General features: G+C 51.7%; 1 protein-coding gene across 1 annotated transcript in view; it reads right to left on the bottom strand.

The window, feature by feature from the left end:
• Positions 1–396: 396 nt before the first annotated feature.
• AP1M1 (adaptor related protein complex 1 subunit mu 1) overlaps positions 397–14,486 on the bottom strand; it is a 28,040-nt gene continuing 13,950 nt past the window's right edge. Inside the window, exons 6-12 of the mRNA XM_016157770.2 lie at positions 10,677–10,803; positions 9,682–9,824; positions 9,120–9,191; positions 8,303–8,461; positions 2,029–2,154; positions 1,315–1,390; positions 397–1,211 (exon numbers count right to left, since the gene is read on the bottom strand). Coding sequence (XP_016013256.1) covers positions 1,189–1,211; positions 1,315–1,390; positions 2,029–2,154; positions 8,303–8,461; positions 9,120–9,191; positions 9,682–9,824; positions 10,677–10,803 — 726 coding nt within the window. The 3' untranslated portion in view covers positions 397–1,188. The remainder of the gene's footprint in view (positions 1,212–1,314; positions 1,391–2,028; positions 2,155–8,302; positions 8,462–9,119; positions 9,192–9,681; positions 9,825–10,676; positions 10,804–14,486) is intronic.

The raw sequence follows: 14,486 nt of genomic DNA, 5'->3' as shown, positions 1-14,486 counted from the left end.
CAGGGCACATACAGACCACGTTAACAAGTCTCCTGGGCCCCGTGCTGAGACTCTGCCCAGCAGGTCAGACTGGACCCGTGAACCTGGTAAGAGGACCACACTCTGAGGAAGACCATCAGGCTGGGGAGGGACAGCGGCAAGTTGTTGGCAATCTGAGGGCTGGGGGTCACAACGGTCACCTTGGATAGGAGGATAATAATTTGCTTGCGTGCCCCCCAGGAGGGCCAGGCCTGGTGGTCCAGTGCAGTGGCTCTGCCGTCCACCGATCACCTGCTCCCGCTTTTATCTGGGAACAAAGGCGCTGGGAACCGGTGACACAAGCAGGGCCACACGAAGGTTGGTCCCCAGTCACCCAAGAGGTGTCCGTAACATGTTGCATCTGAGTGAAGGCAGGCAGCAGGTTTAATTAATGAAATTTAATGCAATCATGACATGAACACAGACGGTGGTAACCAAGCGCAGATGCGGATGACTCGTGCCCCCGACGCTCCAAGGCCAGTGGCCCTCACTGCACCCACCTCATCGGATGGGACAAACGCTAATGTGGCCGCGTGACAGCATCATGTGGCACAGGCTGGCCCTGGAGACATGCCTTGTCAAAGGCTATGGGTCCAGGCCAGGAGGCCCCAAGGGGCCAAAGTGCTGGGTTTTGGCCCGATGTGGAGGGCAACACACTGTGGGAGGAGGTCAAGGAACAGGGGGTACCCTGTCCTAAGTGCTGCCCAAGAGCTTCAGGGTGAGGGGCAGGAGGCGCAGACAGCGAGTTTCACACAAACAGTGATGAAGGAAGAAGACGAAACCCCGGAGCCTCATAAACCACAACGGTCAGCAGAACAGGGCCGGCGGCCCTGCTGCAGCCTGGCAAGTGTCTCCCGACCTTTTTTGGTGCCTGGGAGGTAAACGGCCCAGAGGCTGCAGGTGACCTCTGGGGGAAAGATTCTACTTCCTTTCCCCCAGACTGACTCAGGGCAGAGACAGGACATCTGGAAGACGAGCCTCTTCTGGGAGAAGGGGCTTCAGCGACAAGTGGTGATGAAAGAACAGGTGTGCCTGGAGGAGGAGGGTCTCCCAGCAGGGCTGAGAGGGTGGCCGGTGTCGGGGTGCCCTCCTCCTTCCGGTCGGCTTGGCAGGCCTTCCTCCCAGTGCTTCCACCAGGAGCCTCCACGCCAGAGCTGGGGTGCTGTGCCCTCACTGGGTCCGGAGCTGGTAATCTAAGAGGGAGGATGTGTGAGCGCCACCCCGGAGCAGCCATACGGCCACCGGGGACCTTCTCGGGACCCTCTCGCCCCCGCCCCATGAGGGGGCTGCACGCACCTCCGTTCTGAGTGATGTAACGGACCCAGGGCAGGGCCTGGTAGCCGCTCTTCTCGATGATCTTCAGGTAGCGCACCTGGGGCACACACACCAGGGTCCTGAGCATGCCATTCTGTTCCCCCGGTCCCCTCTTAATCACTTTCCCCAGGGTTGGGGGAGAGACTGTGGTGAGCAGGCGAGCGAAGGCCCCCAAGCCCAGAGAAGGGGGAGGAAGGCATCAGTCTATCTGCGCCGCGTTGAGGGTGTGGGAGGGCAGAGCGCGTCTGAAAAAAGCAGCCGGGAGCCAGGATGTGCTCACAGGCGCAGCACTGAGCAGATTCCTGGAGGAGGGGTCCAGGGTTCTCTTCCCCTGGTAGGTTTTCCCCAGAGGGGCCCAGGAAGATGGGCCCCACTGGGATAAGTGTGTGGACGCTAGAGGCTCAAACTCCAGTTTCGGGGGCCAAATGCATCGTTGGGCTTGGAGCTGAAGCGCGGGGCAGGTCTGAGTAGGTAAGTGTGGGCCTCTTTCTGTTGGGGCCCAGGCTGCCCATGGGGGAGGCAGAGCTGGGGCAGGACCATGGCGCCTAGGACAAGCTGACAAGAATGCTTTTCTAAGCTGGTTGCATTGCTGTGTGTCACCTGCAACCCTTGAGGCCTGGACTGACTCTGGGTCCTGCAAGGCCCTGTGGGGCCTGTCCACAACTGCTCTGGGTCCTGGAAGCCCTGCGGACGTACCTGGATGCCGGAGGTAGTGAAGTAGGGGATCTCGAATTTGACACTGATAGGAGGCTTGCCCTCCTTGTCCTCAGCCTCCACGCTGGGCAGGCCAAAGTGGGCCCGCATCAGGTACTCCTTGCCGCCCTGGGGGAGCAGACAAGAGTGGGGATGACCAGGCCAAGGCCTTGACTCGGCTTGGCCAAAAGGCTGTCAGCCCGGCCACCGAAGCCCTTCCTGTGTGGCCGACAGCCACTCAGGGTCTCAGCAACTCCAATGCACATACACGGATCCACCAGGCCTCATGGACTGCCCCACCAGTCCCACTGGGCAGACCAGAGGCCACGCTAGGGAATAGCTTAGAATTCTAAGGGTCAAGAGAAAGTTTCACAAGCTTCAAGGGAGAGAAAACTAATTGCCTCAAGGAAAATGAGACCAACTGGTGTTGGGAAGAAAGAAGAGAGAGGGAGAACGCAGGTGCTGGCTGCCGTGGGACAAGAGGCCAAGTGAACGCCCACGTGCCCAGTGTCAGGATGGTGCGGCAGCAAGGGGGAGCTGTCAGAATGAGAAACGGGAACAGGGAATGGCAACACAAGAGATAAGGGCTGGGGGCTGACCAAGGAGCTGGCCCCAGGTCCTGTTCCTGGAGGGCAAGTAACAGGGTGGCTCTGGCCCCGGAAGCTGGGCAATGACTCTAGGGATGGGTCCTGGAGCAGGGCCAGGAATGACTGGAACCTGAGTCCTGGCCACAAAGAGTAAGGAGCCTCGGACTGGCCGTCTATGCTCCCTGAACGTTTTGCCCAGAGCAGTGGGGACCGGGCAGAGCACAGGTGTTGTCACACGTGGGACGCTGCTATCTTGGATCTCTGGGGCTCTGGCAGCAGGGTTGGCTGCCAACCAGGGCTGCTTCTGCCCCAGAGCTGGGGCTGTCCTCGCGCCACGGCTCCCAGTGCTGGGCTCGTGCTTCCCTCCCCGGGATGGTGTGCTCACTCTGCTCACGGCCGCCAGGGCCTGTGTGAGAGCAGGGACTCTGCCTGAGTCTGACGTGTGCTGAGTAAAGGCTCTGAGACAATGAGGGGAGGATGACGTGGTCTCAGCAACAAAGCGAACGGCAAAGAAAAAAAATCAGCTTCATCAGCACGTGTATGAAACAATAACCAGACCAAAAACCTGAGACCTATAAAGACAAGGAAAAATGATAGCAAAAGATCGTGCAGAGAAGCAGCCCTTCTGGAGGGTCGGGAGAGTCTGCACACTCACCTCAAGTCGGTCACGTTGACAATATGGGGGTTTAACTCTTCTATTAATGGGAAACACTTATAGGTTGGCTCGCAGACCAAACCCAACTCTATGCTGCCACAGCAGAAAAAGGCTAAACCAGTAGGAAGAACAGGCAAAGGCAAACAAAATGGAGTGGGGGGTGCTGCCACAGGGACAGTTCAGGGCATGAATTACAGGCCACAGTCCCTATGAGTCCTATGATTCACAGGGAAGCATAAAAGTTATGAGTATCTATGTACCAAGTAACGAGGCAGCAATTTTGTAAAGCGAATGCTGCAGGAGATGAGAAGGGAACCAGAGGGAGGCAGAGCCAACCCAGATCTCTCTAAGGGATGTTGTCACGCCACAATGGCAGACCTCGTGGGCACCATGTGACAAACTTTCCACTAGAATAACAGAAGCCTTATCTTCTTCTCAAGTCCATATGGGTTATTTACAAACTCTTATCTTATATTGGCCCACAACAAACACTTCTAAAAATTCTGAAAGTCGTAACAGTACAAATAACATTCTTTGACTTTAAGGTACTAAACCTATAGAGTGAGGAGAAAATGAAAAACAAAAGGACCTTCCATCAGGAAATTAAAAACAAAACCAAAAAATCAGAACTCTCTATTTGATTACAGAATTTCTAGATAATGATGATAGCAAATATTATATGTCAGATTCTGTGGGTTATACAGCTAAGGCCCCTGCCTCAAGAAGAACATCTGTGGTTCAAATACACCATACGAATTTAAAAACAAATATAAAAAAAAAATTGAATTAAAACATTTAACTCAGCAAATTAGAATTAGAAAAAAGACTAAGAAATTAAAATTAAAAACTTGTAAAATGGGAAAATATTACAAGTTAAAAAGCAAAGCTGAAAAAAAAAAGAGACAAACCACTAGATGACCTTATTAAGGAAAAAAGGAGACACAAATATACAAAATAAGAAATAACAAGAGAAAAGTAACTGTCATAAGAGAAGGGGGGGGGATCCACTTTCTATAACTTTGTGTGGACAAATTTGAAAACCTGCTTAGAATGGATCATTTTATAAGAAAATATAATTTACCCAAACAGACTCCGACAGAAACAGAAACTCTAAATGGCCCAATTTCTATTCCAAGAGACAGAGTAGCAAAGATCCATATGGTCACACACTCGATTCTATCGACCATCTCAAGACCAGACAATCTCAAGACTATTTAACTGTCCAGCAGCAAGCGAAAGGGAAACAAAAAGTTATGAAATGGGGATAACACTGATACCTGATAGAGACTGTACTAAAAAATCAATCTCCGTTATGAATAGCAATGCGAAAATCCTAAATGCAACGTTAACCAACAGAATTCAATGGCGCATTAAAAATAAAATATACCACAATCGGGTGGAGCTTACCAGAAAGTACAGATGGTTTGAGAGCCATCCTATTAATAGATCTGAACTGAAAGAGACACTGAAGAGGCAGTTGGCTAAATTTCTTGCCCATTTGTGTTAAAAACAGCAAAATAGGACTGGACCGAGTCCACAGTTAAAGTAGCTTTGAACTTGGAGGGGAAACCCTGGTGGTTCCAGGCAAGGGCAAGGCCAAGGGGCTGTTCTCTTCACACCACGTAGGAGCCCTGGGGGCAGAAGCAATGATGCCAAAAGCCATCAAATACCCAAGAATAGGAGAGAAAAGGGAAAAACTTGCATCTGGCTGCAAATGATAAAAAAAAGAATATCTGAAAACCTATGATAATCAAAAAAACTACTACAAACAAAAATTCCTATAAGGTACCAGGACACAAAATTGCCACACAAAAATAAGTGAACTGTTGGAAGATAGAATGGAAGAGAAGATCCCATTTACCAAAACATCAACTTAAAAGTCATCTTAATGAGAAATATGCAAAACTGTCAGTAAGCCCTGGGGGATCCAGGGGGCATGAAATGTCCTGTGGCTTTGACTGATGGTTCCAGATACACAGATGTGTTCTCTCTGAGAAAATTCATCACAATTCATTTGTGTACTTTTCTGCATGTTATACTTCAATAAAAAGTACATATTTTTAACTATGGGAAAGCCACATGTGGCATTAAAGTTAAACATTAAAACATTCCCCAAAAGCACAAAGGTGACAGTGAGACAAAGCTACTGGATAGGAAAACTCAGCCTTGTAAAGGTGTTAATTCTTCCCAACTAACTTACACACTTAGTGCAAACAAACCAATTCTAAAATTCATAAGGAAAACAGAACAAGAAAGAATCACCAGGAAACAGACAAGGAATAGGGGTGGGGGGAAACCTGTCAGGTGTTAAAATACAGAATAAAGCCCAAGTTAAAACGTGGCCTTGCTGCAGAGACAGACGAGATGATGTTCCGTAAGAGACCTAATGCTGCCCAAAAATTCGACATGTGATCAATATGGTGTTTCCAACCACTGGGGAAAAGATTAACTTTCTAGAAAATGCTAGTAGGAAACTATATAGTCATTTGGAAAAAGATAACATTAAATGTGTACCTCACCCGGTTTACCAGACCATGCCCTGAAAGGGACTAAAATCTAAGGTAAAAAATGCTACTGGACAGGTTCTAGAAGCTAACCGGGTGAATTCCTTTATAATTGGGAATGGGGAAGCCTTTCAAAGCATGACTTAAAATCCAAACATGATGAAAGGAAAAGACTGAGAAATCTGAGTACATTACACAACAACAATAAAACAAAGAAGCAATCCAAAAAGGTTACACAGCAAAACAGAAGCAGAAGCAAAGTCAAGAGATAAACACCACACTGGGGGGGAGCCATTCGCAACTTATATCAGAGAAAAAGTGTAATCTTGTCCATGTGTGAAGCGCTCTTGAGAACTAAGAAGAAAATGACCAAACTGGACAGAAAAATGAGCAAGAGACAGCTACTACATTTCCAGAGAAATAAATGCAAATGGCCCTCAGGCATAAGGAAAGGCGTTCCGCCTTGTCGGTAATGAGAAATGGCACAGACAGGCGGTGGCTCTAAGCTTAGGAGACTGCGCTGGTGGAACAGAGAACAGCACAAGCCCCGTGTAGGGAACTGGGAACAGTCTAACAAAATCCCAGATCTGCGACCCAGCAATTCCACCTCTGCAGCGACTCTGGAGCTACGCTTCCAAGCCAGCAGGCCCAGGGCTGGTCAGAGCGGTCTTGCTAAAGCCGAAGATGACAAATAACTAAAATGCCCTTCAGTGGGGGGGTGACTGAATAAAGACAGAATAATTGCCACCCAGTGGAATACTATACAGTTGAAAAAAAGAACAAGGAAGATCTCATGTTATTTCTTCTAAATGGTTAGGAGAAAAAAGCAAAGGACAGAATAGTATTTCTCCTCCTTTGGGCAAGAAAGGTGGAGAAATAGTAACGTGTTCACTTACAGTTGTTTCTTTGTACCAAAAGACACTTCCAAAGGTTAAGACACAAACGAACAGGCTTTTCCACAATGAGAAGAGGGACTGAGGGGACAGGAGTAGAAGGGAGACTTCTGGGTCTCTTCCTCTCTTTTAGATAGTTTTGACTTTTGAATTACATTAAGAGTTTTACACATTTAAAAACTGAATTTAAAAATCCGACCCCGAATCCAAGCATATACTGAATTGGTGATGTGGAGAAATGGATATGTAGCAATGTATGTATGTAAGACTGGTTTTTGGAGTTCTGGGGGCATGTCACCTGAAGTAATTCATCTCTGTGTGGTTTTCACCTTGATATACTGGTAAGTTCTTTTGGCTTTTGATTTTTGTGGGTTTTTTTCCATTCTGATTTTATACTCATGAAAAACATGTCAATGGTTTCAAAGTCAAATGAAAATTTCAAAAATTAGACTGAAACGCAATGAAACACAGGCTACAAAATAAGGTACAGTCCACACTGGTTGGCATCTAGCCCTTGGCCATGTCTCTCCCTCCCCTATAGCTAACCATGTGCTTTCTCTTCTGATTTATTCTCCCATTGTGTATGTGTGTGTGTTTAACATAAATGCTATTTTAAACAGTGGCAACAGTCAACAATCTAGGATGGTTATCACGTCCTCCGTAGAACAGTCTATTGCTGCCAAAACTGACTACCAAGAATATTAGTCGATGACCTAGAAAATACTTCTGATACAAGGCTGAGGGAACAAAGGACACCGGGCTGGCTCTACTCCTGTTCACAATGTCAAACAAAAACACACAAAGGCACCAAAAGCCTAACAGCAATTCTGTTATGGTGGCGGGATTATGGTCTTTTTTTCTCCCCTTCCTCTATTGTCTACATTTTCCGTAACGTGATTAGATTATGGTTTTGAGGAAAACTACTAACATATGAAAATTCAAGGCCCTTGAATGGCTACATGTCCAGCTTCTTTAACTCAGTCGGGACTGTCCCTGAGCCCCACCAGGGTCCAGACAGAGGGGAGAACGTGGGAAAGCAGTGGCTGGCCAAGAACCTGTGTTACAGCTGAGGACGGTGTGATCAGCACAGGCGCATACCTGTCCTCCAGGCTCTCCGGGCACTACTCCCAGAAACCCAAACTCAAGTGCTCAAAATCTTGAACACAAGCCAGGCAGCCACACCACGGGCAGAGCTGGCACAGGGCACAAAGCGCTACACATTCCTGGAGCTGGAGCTAGATTCCTGAAGCCCGTGCTGCTCTGGCTTCAGGCGGTCTGCTCCTCTCCAGGGAAGGGGAACATGAACCAGCGTATCAGAGAGGGGAAAGAAGGAAGGAGGGAAGAAGGGAGGGGTGTGCCCAACGCTGGAGGGGAAGGTGGCCAGGGGCCCACAAGGCTGAGCCGCCCTCTGCTTTCCTAGAAGGCTCCAGCTTTCCCTCCTTAGCTCTCCAGCCCCCACCGCCTCCTGACCCTCCCAGAAGCCCAGGCTGGGATTCTGGCCCAGTGTCCTGTCTTGAGCCTCAGGGGTAAGGGCTGTGGGGAGGATCCTGCAGCCTCCAGGCCACAGCACTATAATGGGCACAGGGAGCACGTGGGATGTGGGTGAATCCTAGAGGGGGTGCCCCGTCGAGTGCTCACCGGGAAAGACTTGATGGACCACACGATCTCGCTGTTTTCGGGGACCCACTTGACGCTCCCCACTGTTGTCTTGAACTTGGGCGAGTCGGCATCATTGGGCACAGGGATGTGGATCTCCACATTGTTGGCCGTTGACCGCCGCTTGAACTGGCTCTTGGCCTGGAGAAGAGGCCCATAGTCAAGGTTGTGAAGGGTGAAGGTGAAACAGCCCAGACCCACTCAGCCTGCCCCAACAAAGGCTATGTGCCCCTCGGCCTGGCCTGTGGGACCCTCCTCCGATCTGATCCTCATTATTCTCAGGGACTGCTCATGCCCCTCTCACCGTGAGATTCTCCCTGCCTGACTTTGGAAGTTCAGTCTCTGCCTTTCTGCTCACTCAGCCTTTTGGGGCTCCCCATACCTCCCTCTGGCCCGTCCCCGGCCTCCTGGGACTTAAAGGTCTGTATCCCCAAGGCTGGAGATAGACAGGGTTTACTGAGTGGCAAGAGTACTCCACTTGGCAGGCAGCAGCAGCCCTTCTGGATGCCTGGCCATGGGCCCGACACAGTGGCCGCACCCAGGACCTGAATGGTGTGTCTTTTTTTGGTGCCCTGGTCCCACCTGGGAATCTGAGCTCACAGTGAGGCAGTGAGGATGACAGCCAAGGGCCTCACCTCTCAAGATGGGAGTCACAGAGCCCTATGGTAGTCCCAGCCCTGGGTTAGAACTCTGCACCAAAGGCCCTGGAGGGGAACACACACAACAGAAGGGATTGTGCCCTGTCCCCCGTCACTGCCCTGTCTCCCAGGCTGACACTTCGCACAGGATGTACACGCACCTTGATCATGTATTCGATGCGGCTGTGGGAATGCTTTTCAATCACCGACTCGATCCATATCAAGGGCTTGACCTGCCGGGGAGGGTGGAGATGGCACTTATATCAGTTGTGTTACAAAGCCCCGTTTCACAGACAGAGACCGAGGCCCGGGGCGACAGGCCATTTGCTCAGGTGTGAGCCCAGTATGAGCCTGGCACACTGTGGCCTGCGGCTGCACTAGGGAAGGCCGGAGTGCAGACCCAAGCAGCAGGAAGCTCTAAGGGCCTCTGTGGGAACGTGGAGGACCTCACTGTGGCTGTGCTGGTGGGGCTGCCCGGGAAGGGGCGGGCAGTGGTGCCAAAGGGCCCTGGCCCCTCATGAAGCTCGGAGCCCCAGGTCTTCAAACACGGGCTCCATGCATCCCACCCTGGGTGTCACCTCATGGACACGAGACTCACCCTGGATGGGGACTGTCTCACCCCAGGGAAAAGGCAGGAGGAGCCTGCTGGAGCCTGCATGGTGGTGGTGGCCCAGCGGTGACAGCCAGCCCCAGAGGAGGGGCACCTGGGCGTTGAGCACTCACGTGGGTGTTGAGACGGTAGGACATGAGCTCGAACTCGCCGTCGGGCGGGATGAAGGAAATGGTGCGGTCGTTCTCGAAGCGGGACAGCCGCACACACTGGTGGAATTTCACGTCCTCTAGCTCCACTGACTTGCTTTTGCCTCCTGACGGGAGGTGGGGTGAGGGTGAGACAGACCCAAGGCCTTGGGGTCACTCTCAGCAACACTCCCACTGCCTGGGGCCCACCCCTGGCAGAAAGCAGAGCTGCCCCCAAATCTGCAAAAGCATCTTGGGCCACAAACACCCAAGGGGCTGGGTTCCAAGACAAACCTCCCCAACTTCACCCTCCCATCCTTCCTCACTCCCTGGAGGCCCCTTCACCTCCTGGCATTGGGCTCATGCTGAGGGCAGGGCTGGTCGGCCTGCTTTACACCAAGTCCCCAAGTAGCATGGCTGCTCGGAGACGTTTGTTTAATGACTAATAAACCCAGCCAGGGGTTCCTATTGATAGCTCAGGGTTCCTGAGGGCCCTGGCCCCGTTGCCTATTGGGTCTTGGGGTCCTATCTTGGTTTCCCATCTCACAGAGGGGCTGCGTGGGTTGAACCCAGCCCCTGATGGGCTAACCCCTGAGAAGCCCTCGCTTCTGCTGCTGCAGAGATAACTGACAACGCAGGCCACTGCTCCCGCCATGCTGGGCCTCTGGCAGGGGGAGCCGGGCGGTGCAGTTGGCAAACATGGAGCCCCAGCAATGTGGACCCCGGAGGCTGCTCTGGCCCTGCCCCAGCATAGGAAGTGCTACCTCCAGGCCAGGTCCCTTCTATTAATTATTAGGTATTAATTGTAGGTACCATTTGTAGGTATTAATTTTCATAACTGTCTTATAAATAACATGCTTGAGATCGTGTTCCTTCGCTCAGGTGAACGTTCCCTCAGCTCTAACTTGAGCCCAGGATGAAGCTGCCTTGGGGGCAAGGGCTGCTCTGTGCATAAGGCCCCTTCGGCCCAGGCTACTCACGGCCCGTGTTGTCGAAGAGGACCTTGTCGTTGAGGCCCAGGCGCAGCTCGGGCATGCCAGAGAGGAAGACCCGCATCTTGATGGAGCCCACGATCTCACTGCGCAGGACGTTGCCATTGGCGCTGACCTGAGGGGGGAGATCTGGGCGTGAGGGGAGGCTCCGACTTGCCAGCTGCTGTCCCCCACCATGCTGCCTGACCCTCTTAGCCACCCCCATTCTCAGCTCCCTTCTCACTGTCTCCTGAGCTGGGGGAGCCTCGTTCGTCTCATCCAGCCTTTGTGCCAGGGTCCATGACAGTCGTGGGCCCCACCCTCTAGGCCTCAGGCCACAGCGGTTCCTCCCTCATGGGCAGGCCTGCTGACCTGGGCCTGGAATCCTGTCTGAGGAATCTCTCAGGCCCTCTGAGGAGCCCTGAATGCCTGGGGCAGACCTGGTGCCTCATCCGTGTGCCGGGTCTGCCCTGCCAGGCCGTGCACTTGCTGGCCTAGGCCAGGCCTCTCGGAGCGGCCAGATTTGCTTTTCTCCAGATCCTTTGTTTCTCCCTGTGGTGACTAGGGAGGTCACCAGGCCCAAGTGCCCAACGGCTCATTAAAGATGGTGCTCCCTGGGTCCTGACCCTTCCCAGTCCCCTGGGTTACCCTGAAGTCTAAAAACCACAGATACAAAATAGCAATGCACTTGAACAGATATGGTTATGATGTTCACGGACCAAGCTGAGCAGTTCCTCTGCACCAGGGGCCCTCTCCGCACCCTCAATAGTCTGTGGGGTGGGGCTATGACTTAAGCCACCCTGCAACTCATGTGCCAACTTGGAGGTATCTTAGAGTGCAGTTAAAACTCACAACCCTGAGACTGTCCCAGGCTGTTTGAGCTACTCTTTCATGTCCATTTTAGAGATAAGGAGGCACAGAAGCCCAGAGGCGGGAGCTGTGGCACAGAGCAGATGGCAGAGGCGCTGGGGGCACAGCCCCGACCAGCACCCCAGAGAGGCCCTCTGCCATTCACCCCAGCAAGCGAGACTGAGGCCACCCAAGCCACTCCTCGGAGGCACCAGCCACGCTCCAACGATAGAGGGCCCAAGCTTCCTATCACTGCGGAGAAGCAGGAAAGTCTGTCCAGTCTTCAACTTGAGGGTCCCAACAGCACCGCGTGCCCCCACGAAAGCCCTTTTCTTCTGAGACAAACGAAGAACAGATACCGAGTGGATGACAGCCCTGAGATATTTACAAAACAGGACAGAAGGCCGTGCAGGGTCTGGCTCGGTCACCTCCGTCATTCAATATACTCTGGCCGCACTGGCCTCTCGCTGTCCACATCCCAGCAGGCAGCTCCCTGGCCCCACAGTGCACAGCGGCTGCCGTCTCTCACCAGCCCCGTCTGCCTGGCTTGTTTCCCTTCTAGCGAGGGGCTGTGCCAAGCTGCTCGCTGCTGGGTCAGCACGGAGCCAGCGCCCGAGGGCAGGAGGCCCTCAGCAAGCACGGTAGATGTGGGTCCTCACTGTCTGGGCTCTGGCGGGCTGCCACTCCCACCCGCCTAACTCTGTGGGCCTTCTGTGCGCCCTCCCATGGTGACTGTCCCTAAATCCCCTTCTCTGGGGGGACTGTCTCCCCCTTGGGGAGTCAGAATCATATGGTCTTCTGTAACTGAACACATGAGGTCATAAACACTGGGAAGGCAGGCCCAGGAAGTGGAGACAAAAAGCCATGCAGCCCACAAGGCTAATTTTGACCCTGGGCACAGCAATCAGAATAGATTGTCCTTCTCGGCTGAGGCATGAGCAGTGTTCCAAAGCCGGTGCCTTCCTCGGGGTGGGCATAGAGGAGGTGTTTGCCAAGGGGTTGGCTTCTTAAGCGTACCACTCCATCCAGATTTCTGGAATCTAGAGGCCAATGTTGACACAGCTGCCAGCTCTGCGAACACATTTAGGAAGGAGGCATTCTAACCTGCCTGGATGTGCATACCTGCCTCACGCTGCCTCATGTATGAAGGAACAGTGTCCTTCAGGTACAGCCACACATAGGGACACCTCTGAACCCGTGCCGTGAACTCTCTATGCTTTCCCATGCAGCTGTTTGTAACCTGCTCTTGGGATCTGCTTTTCCATCCAGGACACCTCAGAGGCAGATGGACCATGTTCTGGGCTCAACGAACAATTCAGACTAAGGTCCTCAGGCAGGAGGGGAACACAGTTAGCGAGGCCATGACCTCGCCCCTAGGCTTAATAAGAAGAAATACAGTTATGTTAAGTCGCCTGGGACTATCTCTTTGGGAAGCACAATTAACAATGCCACGTCTCAGCCTCCAGAAATCCTGCCCAGGTAAGGGAAGTACCTAAAATGCATGTCTGAGGATGCATGAGCATGCTCATTTCTTCGCCATTTGTCACAGTCGGAATGGGCACATCTGAGTGAAGCACACAACAGGACTGGCCCAGTCATCACAGGCCACCCACACAGTGGAGGTGGGGCAATCCCTGATGCAGACAGGCAGGCTGAAGGTGAGGTGGAGTTGGCTTGCATCCCTTCTCCGCCATTACCTTCAGGCATGGGCAACTATGGGAAGACTGACAAGCGCAGCAGGCAAACCCGGAAGGAGGCCAGACCGAGCGGTGCCCCTCCCCGCCACGAAAGCACAGAGCAACCCAGAAGTGGAAGTGAGCGCGGAGCTCTCAGAAGCCTCCAACTCTGGCTCCAGAGCCAGGAGGGAAACTTCCGTCACTCGTCACTCGTCACTCTCGTCACTCGTCACTCGGGGAGTACAGACATCTCCCATTCCCCCCTCTTCTTTGTTCTCTACATCCTAGGCCCCAGGCAATCCAGCCGCTGTTCAGAGAGGGTAGAGCAAGCTCAGGATTCGGGCCCAAGTGTGGATAAGTGTGACAGAGTAGGGATCTGCAGCCCCAAGTGTTTGGCCACAAAACCAAAAACAGAAGCTGCAAGCAGCCCGAAAGTACCAGACAGTTGGCGGAGAGTGAGGAGTTCAGGAAAGCAACCCCATGGACTTATTCATGTCTCTAGAGCACTCTAGAACTGGGCTACAGGGACAGGATCCTCGTTAGCACCCCAAAAACTTTGAGAACCAAACTTCCCAGTCCCAGACTGACCACTGGGCAGTGTATACTTGGGAGAGACTCAAGTTACCTATGGCACAAAGGCTTTGAAAACTGAACTGACTGACACTTATGGCCTACGGAGTCGGGTGGGGACTTGTGGCCTAAACTGAGCCAGGTCGACTGTTGGCTAAAACAAAAATACCAACGTTTTCCATATAATTTAAATAAGACCTTGAATCTTATAAGATAATGTTCAAAAAGTCCAGGATATAATCTAAAACTATTCAGTATACAAAGACTATGAATATTCAGCTCACATGGAAAATACAATCGATAGACACCAACACTGACCTAGATATTGATCTGGGTTATCTGACAAACACCGTAAACGGCTATGATAAAAACTGCAAAAACTCTTACAAAAAATGTCAAAATAGAAAATCTCAGCAAATAATTACGATATGAAGAAGCATCAAATGGAAATGTTAGAATGAAAAATGCAATAACAAAAACTCACTGGATAGGCTCAATGGTAGAATGGTGATAAGAGTAAAGGGTCGGTAAACTTGAAAATAGGTTAAAGGAAATTATTCGATCTAAAACAACAGAGAGAAAATAATACAGAATGAAATGAACAGAGCCTCAGGAACCCATGGGGCAATAACAGGTCTAACATTCATGTCACTGGAGTTTAGAAAGAAAAGAGTGAAACAATGAGAACAAATTTGAGAAGATAATGAAAATATCCCAAGTTTGG

Source organism: Rousettus aegyptiacus, unplaced genomic scaffold (assembly GCF_014176215.1).
Source record: "Rousettus aegyptiacus isolate mRouAeg1 unplaced genomic scaffold, mRouAeg1.p scaffold_m13_p_16, whole genome shotgun sequence".
Lineage (NCBI taxonomy): Eukaryota > Metazoa > Chordata > Mammalia > Chiroptera > Pteropodidae > Rousettus > Rousettus aegyptiacus.
Note: the sequence above shows the minus strand (reverse complement) of the source record. Positions and strands in the feature narration are given on the sequence as shown.